The sequence below is a fragment of the Plasmodium inui genome, assembly GCF_000524495.1.
Source record: "Plasmodium inui San Antonio 1 unplaced genomic scaffold supercont1.3, whole genome shotgun sequence".
NCBI classification, from domain to species: domain Eukaryota; phylum Apicomplexa; class Aconoidasida; order Haemosporida; family Plasmodiidae; genus Plasmodium; species Plasmodium inui.
This window is the reverse complement of record NW_008481837.1, coordinates 1227672-1246817: the sequence shown is the minus strand read 5'-3', so window position 1 is coordinate 1246817 and position 19146 is coordinate 1227672. Positions and strand designations below refer to the sequence as shown.

Below are 19146 nucleotides of genomic sequence, written 5' to 3'. Positions count from 1 at the left end.
CTGTTGATAGCGAGGCACTCTCCTTTTTGTCACCTAACAGGATTTTACAAAAATGGTAGAGCCAAGCGAGGGGGCACAAAGAGGAACTGTTTTCATTCCACTTGGGGTGACAACTGCGGGGAATATTTTATTCACATAATGGTGCCCACGGTGTTATGTCACTTTTTTTTTTTTTTTAATTTTCAAAAATAGGGTGAAAAAAAAAGGGCACACGTATTTTTAGCCTACGTGGGGCTAATGCAAAGTGACAAACATCCTAGAGGACAGTAAGAACGATCAAACGAGATGAACCAAAGGGGGGAAAACTTTCTCACAAGTAGAAATTATTCCTCACAGTAACCCTCACAGATGTTATTTTTCTCCCTCCAACGTGTGTAACACTGGCGATTGTTGTTCCGCTTCAGCCGCTCTATATTTTTTTCTTTTTTTCGTGAAATTTATTTTTTTCCATATTGACTGTTTTTTCCCACTTTCGCAAAAATCGCATTCCATTTTATGATTTGTTTGGGCATCCCAATGGCGCCCATTTGTTTCCACCCTTTGTATTCCCATCCCGCAAAGGTAACTCTCCGTTCCAGCACACGACCCACTAAGCTACTAACATAAATGAAGATTAAACGTTTTTATTTAAGATGGCTCCTAATTGTTTTACAAATTATGAGAAAACAAACGGAAAACTCAAAATTTTACATAATGAAACAAAATTGAAGCTATACCCCCTGGTGGGGCAATAGAACGGCGGGAAAGCTGATCACCACACCACGGTGGCATTCCTTCCTTCGCTTGTTCGCTTCGTCATCTCGGGGGGTGGGTGAAAACTGTTAATTAGGAAGAAGAAACTGAAATGCATATGCGCGCGTGGGAGGGGACGCACACACACAGCTGCAAAGTATAATTACAATTACACACAAATATAGACGCGTAGAAGTACACACACACGTATACGTACATATAAATAGGAAGCGGAGGGGTTATATGACGGAAACGCCGGGGGAAGGCAAAAATGGACAAACTAGGCTAAATTATAAACACTTAAAAAAAAATAATTTTTTTAAATGCAACCGGCGGGGGATGCAATTTCGTCGAGGGCGAATTCTCCCCGGCAAGGAATTTTCCCAACTGGCCCAACGGAGAAAAGCTGTGTCACCTGCACGCCCGTAAAAATGTGCCCACATGGGAAGAATCCATGTAACTCTATGGAGGCGTAAACGTATGTAGCGCAAACCTATGGAGGCACATTTGCGCTTCCCGCGCGCAAACGGCGGTGAAGCAACACAGCCTCTCTGCATGGCGGCTATTACAAAAACGGAAAGCGAGGATCGGAAAAATTATTCACCCGAGTGCTCAAATTTCGCAACTCCGTGGCGACGCACCCTTGGTTTACATGCAAAGCGGGACAACTCATTCGTTTTAAGTTTCTCCTCCTTTGGGGGAATTCCAAAATTATGCCCTTCTCTCTGCAATTAGAGCCTTTTTTAACTGCGGTACGGCTTACGCACCTTCTTCTGCGCAATGAGGACTCGACGAAGTGGCCTCTGCGGATGAGAAGCTCCTCCTTCCGCTCCACACTCCTCTTGTAGCACTACGCCGCCCGTCTTAGGACTGCACCGGGTAACATGTGTCCACGGAAAGCTGCTTCTCTGAGACAAAGTGAACCTGGTGGTTATAAAGAATGTCCTCCTTTATATTCGTCGTGATGAGCAGTAAGTACGAAGTATGTTCATTCTCCAGCTGTACCAGCGGAATCAACACAGAATTGAACTTAATATAATAATCGTAGGCACAAGTAGAAAGGGGCAGGATGTCATAGCCCGGTCCACCATGGATGTTGCATTTCTGAACAATCTTGTACACATATCTGTTATGCGAAATGTGCGAATTGAATAAATTATTCTTCATAACATTTCCAGCCTCCAAATCGTCCACATAGGAATCTGTACTCCCAACAAGCTTGTAAATATTGACGAAGGGAATTCCCTTAATATTCATATGTTGAAAGAACGTAACTCTAAGTGAAAGCAGAGTGACGGATAAGGAGTGAAACAAAATGACTGAATAATTTTTTAAAGAATATAAATGTTCTAGTTTGTATTTAAAAAAGGGAAGCGGAGGAACGACATAAGAGTAGGGAATAAAATGAAGGAGTGGCTTCTGCTTGGACTTAGGGTAATGAATGCATATTTGATAATCTCCTGTAACGTTGGCTCTATATAAAGAAGGAATGAGGCAATAAATCCCACTCTCCAGCGTACATTCAATGTAGCAGCAACCAGCTTTGTATGCCCCACTGGATATAATTTCTCCTTTTTTTAAACTCCTCGGGGATGATGTGATACCTTTGAATATTCTCAAATTAACGGAATGTTCTTGTGAGCACTCGAGAAAAATACAAAATGTGGAATCTTCCGGGACGTAGAAACGTATGTGTGGGTTTCTGAAGTATGACCACAAATTGTTGGAGCACCCTCCTGCAGATTTACTTGTCCACTGTCCTTTGAAATAAAGAGACGCGTAATTCTTTGGTAGCATTGGTGGTAACTCATATATGGACAGATGCGTGTGACTAAATACCTTCAGCGTAAAGTTAAATTCTTCTTTCTGTGAGTACTGCGAGACGATTAGGACAAAATCGACGATTCTTAAAATCTCCTGCTGATTCTCTCCCGAGGAGTTTACGTTTACGCTGTCATTATTATTGCTGTGCGGGGGTCCTCCGGCCGTATTATCTGCATTACCACCCTGGGGTTCATCAGAAGGGTCCTTCCTCTTCGAGGAGCTCTTTTCCACAAGGTAGTTATTGATACATTCATCTTCACCTCCGATGACCAATTTGGTGAAGGTACATTCACCATTGGAGTATATTCCTTGCTTAATCGGAAACAAGGGACAAATAATTCGGTCCCTTCCTGAATGGATATGCAACGCCAGGTACTTCTGCGAAGCGTCTCCTTTCCTCTCCCTCACGTGTTTCGACAGAAGAATCCATATTTCTATGGGATTCTTCCCTATATAGCGTAAACCATCTTCGGACAAATCTTGTTTCTTCACATTCACGTGTAGAGCAAACTGAGGGTTGTAAGCCACCAGATGCGTGTCGTCTTGCAAAATGGAGTTATTCAAATACGTGCTGTTTTCCCATTTGGTGTGAATTTCAAACTGGTATGGGAAGATAACACTATTCCAGCAAATATATATGTGCGAAAAATATTTCACGACATCTTTCCAGGGGATCCAAAAACAACCATCGTCTTTCCCTTTCGCTTTCTCAATAGAATAGTTTAACTTCTTTTGCACTTCCTTTGTCCACGTCGTCTCGTCATGATGAGAGTACTTCCCCTTCCACCGGATGCATCCCCACGGGTTCTTTATGTACAGTAGTTTATCCCCCTTATACGTTTCGATGTTCAAAATGGAGTAAGCGTGCCTCGTTACAATTCCAGTTGAGAGGGAAACCCCTTCTGGATAGTCCAACCCTGACGGGGCAGCGTCCTTTAATTCTAGGGTACCCAAACAGACTACACATTTCCCTCTTTTTATTCCGTCGTAAATATTATTCCATATGATGTCCCACTTCTCATCATATTCTTCATACTCGTCGTCCATCAAAACGGACCTCTCCTCTTTCTGATTTAAATAGCTGTACTGATCGATAGACCCGCACACATAAGAAGACAGATCCATGTTACTCACTGGTTCGCACAGAAATTGGTTCTCATGTCTTATTTTAACTTCCCAGTCAGGGATGGCTCCCTTCGGTGGGTCCTTTACACCATCTCTGTTCGCTACGCAGCGTGTGATTTTCTTGCTCCTCGGGAAGGGGCCACGCGGGGGATGATTTCCCTCCATCGGGGTCCTCTTCCGTTGTGTCTCCTTGGCCGCCGTTCCACTAGCACCGCTTACCCTTTTAACGGTGCACTGGGGCCGTTGCTCTGTGTTGGACGATTTTTCCTTCCCATGCCACCGTTCCTCCTTTCGCTTCTCCGTTGCATACAAATGGCGCAGGGTCCAATACACCTTCAGCTTTCCCCACTTTGACCAATCAGCACGCGCTGGGTGGCAGTTCCTATTTGTGCCCAATCTGTGGATGCTTAAATTGGCTCCCACGGGGAAGTCGTACGGCGGGTGAGTCCTCCCCCTTCTCAAATATACTTGACCACCTGCACAGCGTGTCGCTCTATTCTGGCCGTCTCCAACGCCGTTGTATAGACTGCGCTTCCGATTTATCACATTTTTTCTCTCCTCCTTTTTCACACATCTTCGAAGTGGGTGAGTTTCCCAGCCCGTCGCGCCTCGTACAACACATCGACCTTTGGGCTTCTCCCTCGGGGGGTGCTTCCACACCAGGGAGCCATCACAAGCATCCAAAGATGAAGCGGAGACCTGATTCACCGCGGTGTGCGCCGTGAGGCGATCGAGCGACGGAGGAAAGTTACTTATCTTCGACTTCAACGAAATGGTCACAGGGATCCAACCAGTCAAGTAATACAAATCAGAGCCAGGGTTGGACCCATACATGGAGTAGGAACCACCCATCAGTTTGACAAAGGCTTTCTCAAGCAGAGTAACCCAAAGCTCTTTCTGATTATTCGAATAAGCAACTAGCAAAGAATTGTTACTCTTCACAGGCACATAATCATCGATGATGATTTTTCTTTGAATTCCATTACAGTGCAATCGACAGATATACATTCCACATGGATTGAAAATTGGCCAAGTCTTATTTACATGGACATAGTTAGCTGTGCAGGGAGAAATGATATTTGAGAGAACGGGAACTTTGTGCTTTCTCTCATATTCAATCAGAACAGTTAAAGAAGATAAAAAGGAACAATCAGCCACAAATCCTTGCCTTATACAACTATTATACAAATCTGTTGACATAACAATAGGGTTGCTATACAATTCGGAGAGTCTTTTCCAGCAATCGAATTTTTTCTTCTGTCTTACACTTAATTCTAAGTACCCATCAGGATCGGTCCATTTGTAATCTACCCATCCGTACAGCTTAAAAGAATTCACGTAATGATATATGCATCTCTTCTTGTGACACTTTCTGCATATGAGATAATTTTTCTTTATCGAACTTTCATTTAGTCCATACTTATGTTCGCAAATCTCTTGTGTCATTTTTTCTTCCCTGAGATATTCTCGCTCTCCTAATTTGTTGCTAATCAGATGTGTTCTTTTTTCGGATTCAACTTTGTCATTTTTTGTGTTATTATCGCTACCCAGTTTGTATCTTGACTTAGGATCCTCCATCTGTACGCCCCTCCCATCTTTACTACTTTGATTCCTGCTTCCAAGGGGCATGCCATGGTAAAGCATCTCATGACATTCTACTTGTCTCTTAACTCGTCTCATCACTTTTTCGTTGCAATTTGTGTTGCTCTCGTTTCCATGTGCCGTGTAATTCTCTTTTTCTTCTCTCCTGAGGGTGTGCCCCCCATCGTGGGGTCCTCTATCATTATTGCTACTCCTGGGGTTTCCTTCTTCCTTTGCTCCTTTTTTTCCCACGTGGCGATCTATTCCGTTCATTTGATTTTCTGCCATGCTAATTCGAACTGCATTCTTGTTGCATTTCTTTCCATCCGTTTCTTTTTTCTTCCTGTTCCCTTCCTTCTCCGTGTCTACTCTCGATTCGATGTTTCTTCCATTCATCGCTACTGTTACGTTGTTTGGAAAAACGGACTGCAAATTGGAGTGCAGATCGGAATGCAGGCCGGATTCTCCCTTTTCCCCCCTCTTCACATGTGTGGAATTCTCTCCCTTCTTCTTCTCCTCCTCCTGAGAGTTATATTTTTTTTTCGTTTCGCTTTTTCTCTTTGCCTCCCTTCTCACAAGCGCTTCCCTTTCTCCATGTCCTATGGATTCCTCATGGTTGTTACTCGTGCTTGTCATTTGGGCACTGAGCGGATTATTATGATTCCTCTTTTCTTTATCCGTCTGTTTATTTTCCATGCCTTTGGCGTTATGTCGAATGGGTCCTTCGTCTTTGCCCTTCTGTCCGTTCCGCATTGCAACCCTATTTATGGAGCGGTTTCTCACGTATTTTGTGGCGCAATTTGCCGCATCTTTTTGAGCCATAGTTTTGTTCCCTAACGAGATCGAATTTTCCGCTTGCAAGGTTACACCATTTTGCTTTTTCGTTTGATCTCTTTTTCTTTCCCTGCCCTTTAACGATGCTCTCTTCCCTTCGTCGGCAGCCTCAATTTTCTTTGGCTTCTCTCGATTCGTGGCAACTTTTCTACCTTGCGCCTCTTTCTCATTAATAGCACCCCTTTTTGCTCCCCCGTTTGGCATACCAACAACTTCTTTCGTATGCCTCCGCTTCTTGGCAGGTGCGGTAGAGGTCTTCCTAAGGTGCAGCTTAAATAAGTTATCCATGCTGAAGTTTCTGTTACTAACGTACTTTTTCTCCCTCTCTGTGTTTCTATTGCACAATCGTAGTTTTTTCTTTAAAACAGGTCTAGAAGTATTTTTCGATGTGTGTTTATCGTGGAGTGCGTTGCCGTTCTGCGTGTGCTCGTCTTCACTCCTGTTTGTCTTTTTCTCCGCACCGGCATTGTCGTTGCGATTGTTAAGACGACTTCTGCGGTTGCGGCCCTCTTTGCCGTTCTCACCGTTTCCGCCGCTCCCCCTGCTGCCATCCCCCCTGTGGTCATAATTGTTGTTGAAGAATCCACAGAAGTTGACTTCCTTGCCACGCGGGTCCTCTGCGCCATCCCTCTCGATCTTCTTTTTCTTTCCCGAAAAAAGTTTCACATGTTTGACATACGAATTGTTCTTTATGTCGGGGTCATTCTCAATCCATGGCAGTATTATATAATTCCCTATCAGGGAGCTCTCAAACAGAATTTTGGATGCATGAACATTCTCCGACAGGTGGCTTGGCATTAGGGAAAACAAATTAAACACGTTTGAATTAAATTTGTAAAATTCATAAATATGCAGGAAGGTGTTTTTTCTCAAAATCATACTTTTAAAATCGTGATAGTAGAGTAACTGTTCTTTATTCTTTTTGATAGCCCTCATTAGCTGTTCTTCTTTTTTTTTGCTACCCAGGCAGTTGTAGCTTTCCTTTGTTTTTTTTCTCTTCCCCTGTGCCACCATGGATTCATTCAGAGGAACATATGGATCTTCATTTTGCCCTTCCTTGGTGCATATTTTACCTTCCCTCGTTTTGTACAAAAATTTAATTTTTTTTTTTTTAAACAGGGTTTTCTTCTCCACAGGGGATGGAGACTCTCCCTTTTCTTTTCCGTCTCGCGCTGTGGACTCTGTCCTTATTATTGTATTATTGATCGTTTTTATTATTCCCGTAAAGGAGTTGTTATCAATGTTGTTTTCGATCCGTGAAATTTGGTTCCCTCTCATTTTGGCCCCTTTGGGCGATCTTCTCATTTTTCCCTTTCGCATGTTGCCATCTCCCCGGTGCGCTTCAAATCTGCTGTCTTGTTCATTATTCCTCTCGTTTCCCATTCCTTTTTCCACCCGTTCGTTTTTTTTCCTCTCTCTATCTTTGTAGCCCATTGAGGGGAAAACATCCTTACTACCATCACGCGGGTAGACGTAGTCACAGTCCCTCTTTTCATTTTCAGGATCACTACTGGCGACCCACCTTATAGCGGATGCATTGCTGGACACACCGTTCCGTCTATCTTTACAACTATCCCTTTTCTCACTCCTATACGTGTTGGGCTTTCCCTTCGCCTTCCTACATATCTTCAACACATCGTTGTTGGCGTCGCTGTTGACTGTGTCTTCTTGATTTTCTTTTTTCCTTCTTTCATTTTTCACCTTACTAAATTTACACCCCATATCATTATATAGAATTTTCTCATTTCAACTGTCCAGTCAGATGGAGTGGTACGCTTTGGAAGCACTCTGCTGTGCGAGAGGTGTCCCCCAGGCCGCTTTAATGGAGCTTATCCTCAAAAGAAAGGAAGAAGTGGAAGTGTAAGCGGAAGTGCAATCTTGAATGGAAGCGGAAGTGGAAGCAGAAAAGGGCAGACAAAGACATGCGCAAACGAACGCGGAGAACAAAATAGCCTCGGCAACAGTATCTACGGACAACTGTGGAACGAATTTAATTTCCCACGGATGCGCATACGTAAATCCATACAATGCATGGAAGTAAAAACGTACGTACATTTGCACTCTTCGTTAAAAGTATCTGGACAACATGGTACACGTACCAAAGATATATACATTTGACGGCCTTTTTTTTTTTTTTTTTCACCTGCCTTCCAAATTGGCATAAACCATGTTGCAAAAATGAACTCGCGTGTTTATGCACGTCTATTTTTGCCTAGTTTGTGCGCACAAAAGGGGCACATACATACGAAAACATTCTTACGTGGATGTTATATTTACGTACATACGTTCATGTTATACATACGTGTATATTCACGTGCGTACAATTCGCCACTTTTGCATACGCGTATGGGTATGGCTAAGCATATAGTCTAGGAAAATGCTACATTTGTAATTAACATCACATAAGTGCAATGGGGAAAAAAATTATGGAAAAATGAACAGGTGACCAAATGACACAAATCATTTTTTTCCTTCAAAATTTTAATGAAACAAGTTTTTTTAATTGTACAAAATGATGTTCATTCTTCACAAATCGGTATAAACAGAAAAATGTTAAACTTCAAAAAGATGAGAAGCAAAATATACTATACAAAAATTGAGAATTTGGGAAAAAAAAAAAATTACCACTGAAGGATATACTTGTGACGTGTAAAGTTGTGAATTAAACTGGCAGTAAAGATTAAATTATTTTTAATTGAAACAGGGGGTCCAGTGGTGAAGTGGCAAAGTGATGAACTGACACAGTTGGCTGACTGGCAAAATATGCGAAAAAAAAGAAAAAAAAATGCAAGGAAACAAAAAACAGCGTTTACGCAGCGTAAACGCAGGAGAAAGTGTAAGAATTGCACAAAGCAAATTCCTACCATGCTGCTAAAACGTAACATTCGTTTGGCCAACACAGAATGGAAATATTCGATGGCCAGGGAACGCACAAGTACATACATAATATATAACACCACGCAGCAAGGTGTAAATTTTAAAAAAGTTAGAACAATCGGCAGCGGGGCAGGCCGCTGTTTGTTTTTGTGAACCTTTGCTTATTTGGATTATCACTGGGGCATGGCTCCGTATCTACATTTTCCCTTTCATAATCTACGTAACCAACAGTGTCGTAAAATCGTATGCTTTCACGTCTTTTCCCGCGTTTCCCCTTTTATGTAGATCAAGGGGCAAAAAACACAAAAAAAAAGTACCCTCCTAAAAAGGGGGGCAAAATGGTGCAACAAAATGGTACAGCAAAATAGCGCAGCAAAATAGTACGGCAAAAAAAGTACATCCGAGTACGGGGCACAAGCGGGGACCTTAAGAAACTGAAAAACCATACCCCGCAAATCTACCGAGCACTTATCAATCCTTTCGTGCCTAGCACATGCCCAATGTAAAGTAGTAGATTTTACCTACACTCCCTTCTCATTTGTGATCATAAGGACATTTTAGGAACATCTTATCAGTGGCAGGGACGCACCTCACCTTGTATCCCCTTTTTAAAAATTAACTTTTTGCAGAATCCCCAGTGGCGAAATAATGTGCATCATATAGAATTAAAAAAAGAAAATAAAAAAAAAAAAACTCACCCGCGCAATATACGCTTTAATTGCCCATAATTTGACGGCTTGTGAACCTGGGAACATTTCCACCGCTGCTGCATATGAATACTTCAAAAGTATGTTTTGTAAGGTGGGTAAACCGAACTCCAAATTTTGTTAGACCCATTTAGCTGATCATCCTTTGGAAGTTCCCATTCTTCGCCAAAATGACTCACATAAAAAAAAAACACTCCTAAAAGAATTGTGTCAGGCCATTAACTAAAAAAGAGTTCCCGTTGGGAGGACGCGCGACTAAACAAAAACACATGGTAAAAAGAAGTCCACGCAAAAATATGCACCGTGGAAATGCCAAATAATTTCCACACAATTGTGGGCGTAAGTAAAAAATGCAACGCGCACATGCGCAGATAGCTATGTGCGAACTACACCCCTGTGGAAAACTAAATAAACAAATAAAAATCGCACATGTGGCAAAAAAAAAAAAAAAATTATGCGCTTCTCGCATTTTTTTTCTTCCCGTGCATTTGTTGCCCCTATTTCCACATATCAGCCTGCTCGTCCGGCATCTTAAAATCGCCAAACATTCCCGACGGTGGTGCGTATCCGAAATACTTCTGAATGTTCTGTCTTGTCAGCATCAACGTTAGGGTATAAATAAAGGTCGATGAGCAATGGTACAAGTTTTTTTCTTGTAATCCCGTGTGCGTTAGTAAGGTAAAGGGGAAAATTGGCTTAAACGGCAAAATGGCAATTGTGAGTCCTTCAAATAAGCTAAAAAGCAACGGCATCATGGACATAAAAATTAATCCCGTTATTACATTCGACTTAGTCTTCAGCGTTGCCATTGTTTTGGTTTTCTCAGCATATATTTCTTCCGTTGTGGCTTTTTTTTTCCCTTTTTTTTTATTGTTACTGTTGCTGCTGTTCCCATCAATCTTGCTTAGCAACCCATCTTCTTTCTCCTTCTGAACTTTTTCATACAATATTTTCAATTCTTCGTTCAACTTTATAAACTTCTCATTTCTGTAAACGAATACCCAACTTAAAAATTCGGAAAAAACTCCACACGCAATCGCAATTCCGATGATGATGAAAATGTCGGTCTTCCTTACAGTATCATCCATCTTCTTCGTTCGAAAAAAACTCTGCACATATATGTACCAAGCGGGAAAATAGTCTACTTGGCGCGAACGAATTGTGCAAAAAGATTACACACTAAAAGAAGCGCGTAACTTTGCTTAAACGACTGCTGCAAAGATGGATAACTTTCTCCTTTTTCGCTTTGCCAAATGGAACACAGTACAGAAAGGTGACACCTTTTTAACGTTTTTAAGGTTTTTAACGTTTTTAAGGTTTTTAACGTTTTTTTCTTTTTTTCCTTCTTCTTTTTTTTTTCCAATGTGCAAACACAAAAAAGGGGAAAAATGAAAAAGCGCCAGCGGTGAATCAACGGCGAGATGGCCCTCCAATCAAACTGCTACAAACGCGCAAATTATTTAACAACAATTCTGCGTGAGACTTTGCTTATTTTGCGTCCTATACTTTTTCGCCGTTATGTTTATGCCTTTTTACTTAAAAACTATTTGGTCATATATTTTAATTTGAATATGATCGTCTTCCTTGGTTTACGCAATGTGGCTTCCAACTTCGGCCTTTCGCAGGAAGATCCACAAATGGGGGACATACACATGTAAAGATATGTGTGTAAATACGTACGGGCGTGCTTGGAAATAATTCCTTCATACGATGCGCCGGTTTTTCCTCTTCTCCCGTGACCATCCCATATGTGTGTTCGCGGTCATTTAACTATATAACAATGGCTGGCAATTCGTGCAAACGGTAAACCTGCTCAAAGCAAATGCAGCAGCTCTATGCCGGAATATGGTGAGTACGGATGCAGGCGCATTTCCGCGTAGGTAGGTACGTGGCTCGCTAAATCCTTATCGCTGGAGTGTGCTACGTTATTCCCTTTTGCGCGCCGTCCGGGATAACGGAAAAAAATAACAAAATGACGATATGGCAAATGGCACTATGGTGCTGGTTATAAATCCACCCCCAGAAGGATTTTGACACTCTGAATTTTACAAAAAAACGAAAATCTTATTTTCTCAAACGGAAAACATCATTGGAGCATTTATGCATAGCGAAACCTTCTCTATTTCACCCAAAAGAGGGATGCGAACAAGGAGAAAAAAAAAAGAAAAAATTAAGATAAGTGGTTAGTAGTATGTAATATGAATTGCAAGCCACGTAATCGTAATATCCACACGCTAATGTTATTTCCAAATGGAAAAAAGAAAAATCCCTCTCGTATCGATATCACTTATCCCATAGCGCTGAATTTTTTGGCCAAATTGTGACGCGGTGAAAGATAAAAAAAAAAAAAAAAAAAAACACAGAATTGAAAGCAACTTTTGAAAAACAGAGCGCTCGTGTGAACATCCATTCCGAGGAGGAAAATATGCTAACCGTGCCGATGGCGTTTTCTTCATAAAATACAAAAATAGGCATACATATAATACGCGGTTACGCCCGCGAACACTATTAAAACGTACGCCAAGTCAAAATAAACCTTAGAAAATACATAAATGTAAAAAAAAGGAAAAAGGGAAGAAAGAAAAAAAAAGTACACCCTTGATTCAAAAAATAGGACGGAATTCATTCCCCACCCCTTTTGACACAACAAAGTGAACACAGAACAGACCCCCCAAAAAAGGGAAGTTTCTCACAAACTGAAATCAACTGACCCGTAGAAGCAAAGAAATATACCACTGGGAAAACCCTAAGAAGGAGGACACATCTCGTAAAAAGGACGCTTTCGTAAGCATACCAAAGACTCGCTATTTTTAATTATCTGTGAAAATTTTCACAACTATGCGTATCCTTGGCGATACATATACCTTCGAATCGTGGTACCTTAAAGAAGATTCCTTCGCGTCTAAGGAAAAGGGCTACAGTTTTTGCGTCCTCGCAACCTGCTTCGTAGCGACCGAGGGTTGAAAGGGGCACAGAAAAAATAAAATAGATATGTGTACACATCCCGTGTGCGCATCTGAACCACCACCCCCCACGTGTAGGCGGAACCCCCCACGCGCGCGCCAAGATGAAGCTTGAAGAAGTGAAGGACATTCAGAAAATTGAGAGGATTGGGGCCCACTCCCATATTAGGGGGCTAGGGCTGAACGACTGTCTGGACGCCCGGTACTGCTCAGAGGGCATGATAGGACAAATGAGCGCACGGAAAGCTGCAGGAATAGTTTTGCGCATGATCAAAGAAGGAAGAATTAGTGGCAGAGCAATTCTGTTAGCAGGCCAGCCAGGGACAGGCAAAACGGCCATCGCTATGGGTATTGCAAAAGCCCTGGGGGAAGATACGCCCTTCACGCATATCTCAGGATCGGAAGTATATTCCCTAGAAATGAGTAAAACTGAAGCATTAACGCAAGCCTTTAGAAGATCCATTGGTGTTAGGGTTAAAGAAGAATCGGAAGTTATCGAAGGAGAAGTCGTAGAAATTGAAATAGAAAAATTTAACGAAAAAGATATGAACAATATCAACAAGAAGGTAGGCAAAATGATTCTCAAAACAACTGAAATGGAGACTCTATATGATTTGGGGAACAAAATGATTGAAGCTTTACAGAAGGAAAATATCACAGCAGGGGATGTTATCTGTATTGATAAAAGCACAGGGAAAATTACAAAAATTGGGAAATCCTTTGCTCGATCGAAAGACTACGATGCTATGGATCCAAACACAAATTTTGTTCAGTGCCCTGAAGGAGAATTACAAAAAAGGAAGGAAGTAGTCCACACAGTTACTCTACACGATATTGACGCGATAAATAGCAGGACACAAGGCTTTCTAGCGTTATTCTCAGGAGATACTGGAGAAATTAAAAACGAAATTAGAGAGCATATCGACATGAAAATTAATGAATGGCAAGAAGATGAAAAGGCGGAAATTGTACCAGGGGTTTTATTTATTGACGAAGTACATATGTTAGATATCGAATGTTTTTCCTACTTGAATAGGGCCCTCGAAAGTGAGCAATCTCCTATTGTTATTATGGCAACAAATAGAGGCATTACACACATTAGAGGAACGGACTATAAAGCTCCCCATGGAATCCCCCTCGATTTGTTAGATAGAACTCTTATTATCCCTACGTACCCGTATAAGCATCAAGATATAATGAAAATTTTAGAACAAAGAGCTGAAGAGGAAGACGTCGAAATTGATGAGTATGCCAAGGAGCTTTTGTGCAAAATTGCATCGGAGTCGTCCTTAAGATACGCACTGCACCTGATCACTCTGGCCAATTTAGTTTCCAAAAAAAGGAAAGCCACGGAAGTTACTGTCCAGGATGTTAGAAGGGTTTACAACTTATTTATTGACGTCAAAAGGAGCACGCAGTACTTAATTGAATACCAAAATGAATTCATGTTTTCGGAGTTACCCAAGGAGGACGAGGGCGCCAACGCGGAGGATTCCTGCGACGAAAAGAGGGAAATACAGGAGAAGAAGTCGGCCAATGACTGTGCGGATTGTGAAGCATAGATATAGACATATCCACGAATTCTTTTGCCTTTGGGAAAAATATGCGTGCCGGTGAAGTAGCCATATTGGTAACTCCCTCCATATTTGCACACAAACGTGTGGATACTTCCGTAATGCCAGGGTGGAAAAAAAGGAGAAAAGGAGCAAAGTGCGCACGCCCCACATTTGTTTCTTACGCATTTTGTGTATGGTGACACGTCTAAATGAGCGGTTTAGTTCACATGACTGTGTGCACCATTTATAACGCGCGTAAAAATTTGTCAACAATACGACGTAGGCCTTTTTTTTTTTTTACAGCTCGTATTTTTTCTTTTTTTAAGTATCAATTAGCTTATATTTTATTTTTTCTGCCACATTGGACGAAGTTATTCACATCGCCAGTAACGTTGTGTGTATGTCGCCCCCATTGGGGCCACACCCATGTTGTCTTTACGATATTTACAGAAAAAGCAAAATGAACACCCCTCTTTAAGCATTTTTTGCGTTCTCTTCGAAACTTTTTAATTCAGCCCACTTAAAAACGTGGCTGGTTTGTGGCACATAAAAGGAATTAAATTAAGCCAAATTAAATAAAATTAGACAAAATAAAATAAAATGGCATCAAATTAAAGCGCAAAGTATTGCCATCCTCTGTAAGGGTGTAAAGGTGAGCAATGCTTGGCCGAACATCAGCCCAAACTTACCACAAAATCTTTCCAATTCGTTTCCATTGAAATTTTTTACCTTTCCTTCCACCTGAAGGCGCAGTATGGGAGACGGGCGGCGCTTTTCCTGTGTCTGAAAAACTATCAATTTTGCGAACACCTAAGCGTGTAAAAAAAAGAAGAAAAAAATGGATCAATTTTAAATTAAAGTTCCCCAAGTTTCTACTCACATGTTACAGAAATGAAAAGAAATACATCATCGCAATTAAAAAGACTGGAAAAACAAAACTCATGTGCATACGTCTACAAAAATTCGAAACAACGTCCTTTCCTTCATTTCTGCGTTTGCCCATTTGGAAATTTTGTTGCCGCTTAACTTTTTTTTCATTTGCAACCATTCGCAGCCATGGGTTTAAAAGCCCTTGGCAAGAGAGACAAAAACTACGTAGCATAACTTAACTTAATAGAATATATAATTGCATTGAGTGAAACAATGCAACAAAAATAGCCAAAAAAGAAATGCAAAAAAAAAAAAAAAAAAAAGCCGTCTAAAAAGCCATTTTCACGTCAGAAAAACATATTTTTACCTTGCCAGTCATACAAAAATGTTAAAAAAGGAAAAAAATTCTGAACAAGATTTGCACACAACGCCTTTTTTGTAACATTCCATCTGTCCGGAATAAAGTTGTAATTTTTTCAGGGCTCTTGACATGGATATTTCTTTAAACGAGTTAAACACGTAGAAGGGTTATACAAGTATACGTAAACGCAAAAGAATTCGCCTCATTTCTGCTTGAATGTCCAAGATAAGGGGCATTTTAACTGTTTTGTGCAAGGGGAACAATAATAATACCAGCAGATACATATATATGCATATACATATATGTACAAATATATATCTACACATACCAGCACATAACCTTGCTCACAAATGTTGCGCCAAAAATAGAGTCGCATGTACGGGAGTGCAACACCCCTCTGCCCCTTTTCTGTGCACGTACATCTTTTCTAATAATCCTTTTCGTAAGTGTTTCCGCCTCACGCTTGCCACTCGAGCCAACCTCACCCTTAAATTTTTTAATCCCCCAAAGTCCATTATTCGAAATGTTCAGAGGAACGCCTTGTCTTTCCCGCTTCGTCTAAGAGGGCGAATTTGTAACTCAAGTCCAATGCCCGCAGGGGAAACCAAAAATAGAACAAAGAAAAACAGAACAAAATAGAATAACAAACATAGCACAACAGAACAAAATAGAATAACAAAGCTGAGAAACACAAAATAGAACAGTGGAGGCCCTCCACCGACAGCCAAACATTTCTGCAACAGACAAAATGAAGCCGCCTGTTGATAACGACGTTTCGCTAAACAATAAGGAAGAATTCATATACTACCTAAAAATATTAAACCATATTGGATACTACGATGGTTAAGCTGTAGAATTGCGTTCTTTTAAAATAGCAAAGCGGCCCTTACACCCATTTGTTCATATGTAACAAGTGTGGCAAATTAGATAGAGCTTTTTTTTTTTTTACTCCCCTCCCCCCCCATGCCAAATGAAGAAATGGTTTCCATGATAAGCGCTGTGAATGTGGAAAATTACAATTTAAATTACTCCGAGTCAGTGTTAATGGTTAGTAGGAGCTCAATAGCGTTGTATGCATCTTGTGGCTACACTTTCTATACCTCTTTGTACATTTAAGAAAATTGAAAGTGATAAATCATAGATCGCTCTTTTCGCAACGTTCTGTTGTGTTCCCAACCACATGTTATAATATAGAGGGGCATGAAAAAAAAGAAAAAAAAAAAAAAAACACATCACATAAATAAGCCCCACTACATGTGAAAACGCTCCGTGTTCAGTTAGTCGCTGCCATTAGCACAATTCTTCTTTCCCTTTCCACAAGTGCTCACATGAACGCAAAAATGGGAATAGACACAAATAAGCCAAGATGCAGCTTATCGAGAGCCATGGCCATGAATGAAAAGTCACATACTCTTTGACATAATGCATTGCAATGTGATGTATTATTTTTTTTTTTTTTTCCTTTAAGGGATCCACCTTCAAAAATGCCCTAAACGTTAGGAGAAAGGAAAAAAACGTACTCGAAAATATCATAACAAATGAAAAATCTAGTGCCCAAGAAAAAAATTGCGCTGAGCTACTAAAGTACAAGTTAAATAAAGATATAAGATCCATAGAAAATAGCACATATGACATTATAAAAACAAAATGCATTCCCATGACGAAAAACGAAGTAAGCCTACCAATCAACTATTTTTAACAATAGAAATGAGGAGAAAATGAAGCTGACTGGAAATAATAAAAAAGAGAGAGAAAAAAAACGATAAACATAGATTTTCTCTTCGCATGTGCCACGTGCAGCTACCCCCCATTTCAACATCCCTCTTTCCAGAAAATATTAATGTTCTATTGGCATTTACTTGGAGATATTACGAGATACTGCTCCGACACATTTGAAGGTGAAGAAAAGAAGAAGACTCAAGAAAGAAGCATGCAGTCGTATTCTTACGCCCTAGGTTATGCGAACCGAATGAGTATACCTCCGTCTAGTCCGCCGATGTTAGAACTGCTCGTTAGTTTAACAGGTTAGCCCCTTCGCAAGCATCCATATAAGTGCACTTACCTGTGTGAAGGAGAATACACGAGCATAAGTAAGCACTGCGTTAATATAATTTATCGTTCGACTTTTTTTCTCAACCCATTTCTAGTTCTCCACAAAGACATGCACACTGACATAAACATTTCCATTGAGATGGCCGCTCAGGCATTTAGAGATGCCATTCAAAATATGCATCTCCTGGAGTAATACATAAAATGGGCGTTTTCCTATAAAAAAAAAAAAAAAAAATCTTCGAAAAATGGTGCCCCCCTTTTTTTATGTCTATATATGCGGCTCTGCTCATTTCCCTGCGAGGAACTTTCTACAACAAAGATGTAGATTTAGACCCGCGCGGATTTTGCCTACATGAGTGCTACAAGCCTGTTCGCTATGAAAACCTTTTTGTAGTAGCGACATGTTTCAGTTATGCCACCTGTTATTCCCCTTTGCTCCAATTAGAAACGACGATGAGTGCTCCAAGACGGTTGGTATATTGGGCGTACTGAGGGACAACATAAATAAGTGGTGTGAGCGTAAGTTTCACTGCGTTAATCTTTTTCTCGTTGTCTTATGATTTCATCTGTTTGATTCCCCTTTTTGCCTTCCCCTTTTTGCTTTCCCCTTTTTGCTTTCCCCTTATTACTTTCCCCTTATTGCTTTCCCCTTTTTGCTTCCCCGTTTCGCCTCTATCCTTTTGTCCTTCCTTTTCCTCTTCCCAACAGTTTGCGGAAGGAAAAATGTGAATGCTCTATTCGAAATAAAAGGAGAGAACTTCGACAAATACAAGGACATTATGGACAGCATCCAGTCATAAAATTGGGGCGTACGCAGGAAATGAGACGAGACGCAAGAAGTTGCGCAGAGTGTTGGTTGTTACTATTTTTAAGTGACACACTTTCCCTGTAGCTCGCTGTTTCATCTCCACTTGTTCACACCATTTGAGCGGATGGTCTAGCGTCTCCCCCTTAACCTAATTCGAACTGTCGCGAATGGGTAGCTCATTTGGATGAATTACTTGGAGGAGTTACCCTTGGAAGACCTTCCCTTTGATGAGCCCCCTTTTTGTTTTCTTTTTTCATTCCCACTTCCCAACCGTGGCTCCTTGCAACGTTCTAAAACCTGTGCACCTGGATGTTCAGTAGGGGCATCCACTTCTCCAAACAGCACATACGTTTTTACGAGGCAAGAGGGAAAGGGGTACTCATGAGATACATTTTGCATTAAACTCATTTTTCTTCTTCTCATTTTTGAAGTGCATAATTGGAGGTCATACGGGAGGCTATTCCATGTTGTTGAGATGGGACTGGTCCGGTCCACTGGCCCGGACGCCTCTCGCAGGCGCAGCGTTCCCAATGGTATGTATGCATATATACATGAACATAGATGCGTACTCACGTACGTGCGTGAATAAATCCTTTGCTGCCATGTGTGCGCTACCCCCGAATGGCACGATGTTTGACTTTTACTCCGCCAGACAACTGTCTGTAGTAACGACGCCCCTCCGCATGCATAATAAAGAAAGAACAATTAGATAAATTAAGACTACATAATATGGTTAGAGGTAGGGAAAGGAAAAGCCACCACCCCCTTTTAGTTACATCAACACATAGCATGAAGAGTTTGAACCTTCACTGGTGAAATGGTATATATTTTTTTAAATGGGCATACGACACAAAAA

The 19146-nt window shown here is 41.0% G+C and overlaps 4 protein-coding genes across 4 annotated transcripts; 2 read left to right on the top strand and 2 right to left on the bottom strand.

Moving 5' to 3' along the window:
- Positions 1-1596: 1596 nt before the first annotated feature.
- On the bottom strand, positions 1597-7818 carry C922_01112 (hypothetical protein; the record flags this gene model as incomplete). Its single annotated transcript, XM_008816720.1, has 1 exon — positions 1597-7818. The coding sequence occupies one exon, from the start codon at positions 7816-7818 to the stop codon at positions 1597-1599; it is 6222 nt and encodes a 2073-aa protein (XP_008814942.1).
- Positions 7819-10177: 2359 nt separating this feature from the next.
- Positions 10178-10768, bottom strand: C922_01111 (hypothetical protein; the record flags this gene model as incomplete). The annotated part of the gene is made up of 1 exon (XM_008816719.1): positions 10178-10768. The coding sequence occupies one exon, from the start codon at positions 10766-10768 to the stop codon at positions 10178-10180; it is 591 nt and encodes a 196-aa protein (XP_008814941.1).
- Positions 10769-12747: 1979 nt separating this feature from the next.
- On the top strand, positions 12748-14205 carry C922_01110 (RuvB-like 2; the record flags this gene model as incomplete). The annotated part of the gene is made up of 1 exon (XM_008816718.1): positions 12748-14205. The coding sequence occupies one exon, from the start codon at positions 12748-12750 to the stop codon at positions 14203-14205; it is 1458 nt and encodes a 485-aa protein (XP_008814940.1).
- A 1973-nt stretch (positions 14206-16178) lies between these two features.
- On the top strand, positions 16179-18282 carry C922_01109 (hypothetical protein; the record flags this gene model as incomplete). Its single annotated transcript, XM_008816717.1, has 7 exons — positions 16179-16272; positions 16407-16477; positions 16899-17102; positions 17262-17454; positions 17578-17671; positions 17928-18001; positions 18191-18282. 7 exons carry the CDS (start codon positions 16179-16181, stop codon positions 18280-18282), a joined length of 822 nt encoding a protein of 273 aa, XP_008814939.1.
- Positions 18283-19146: the final 864 nt, after the last annotated feature.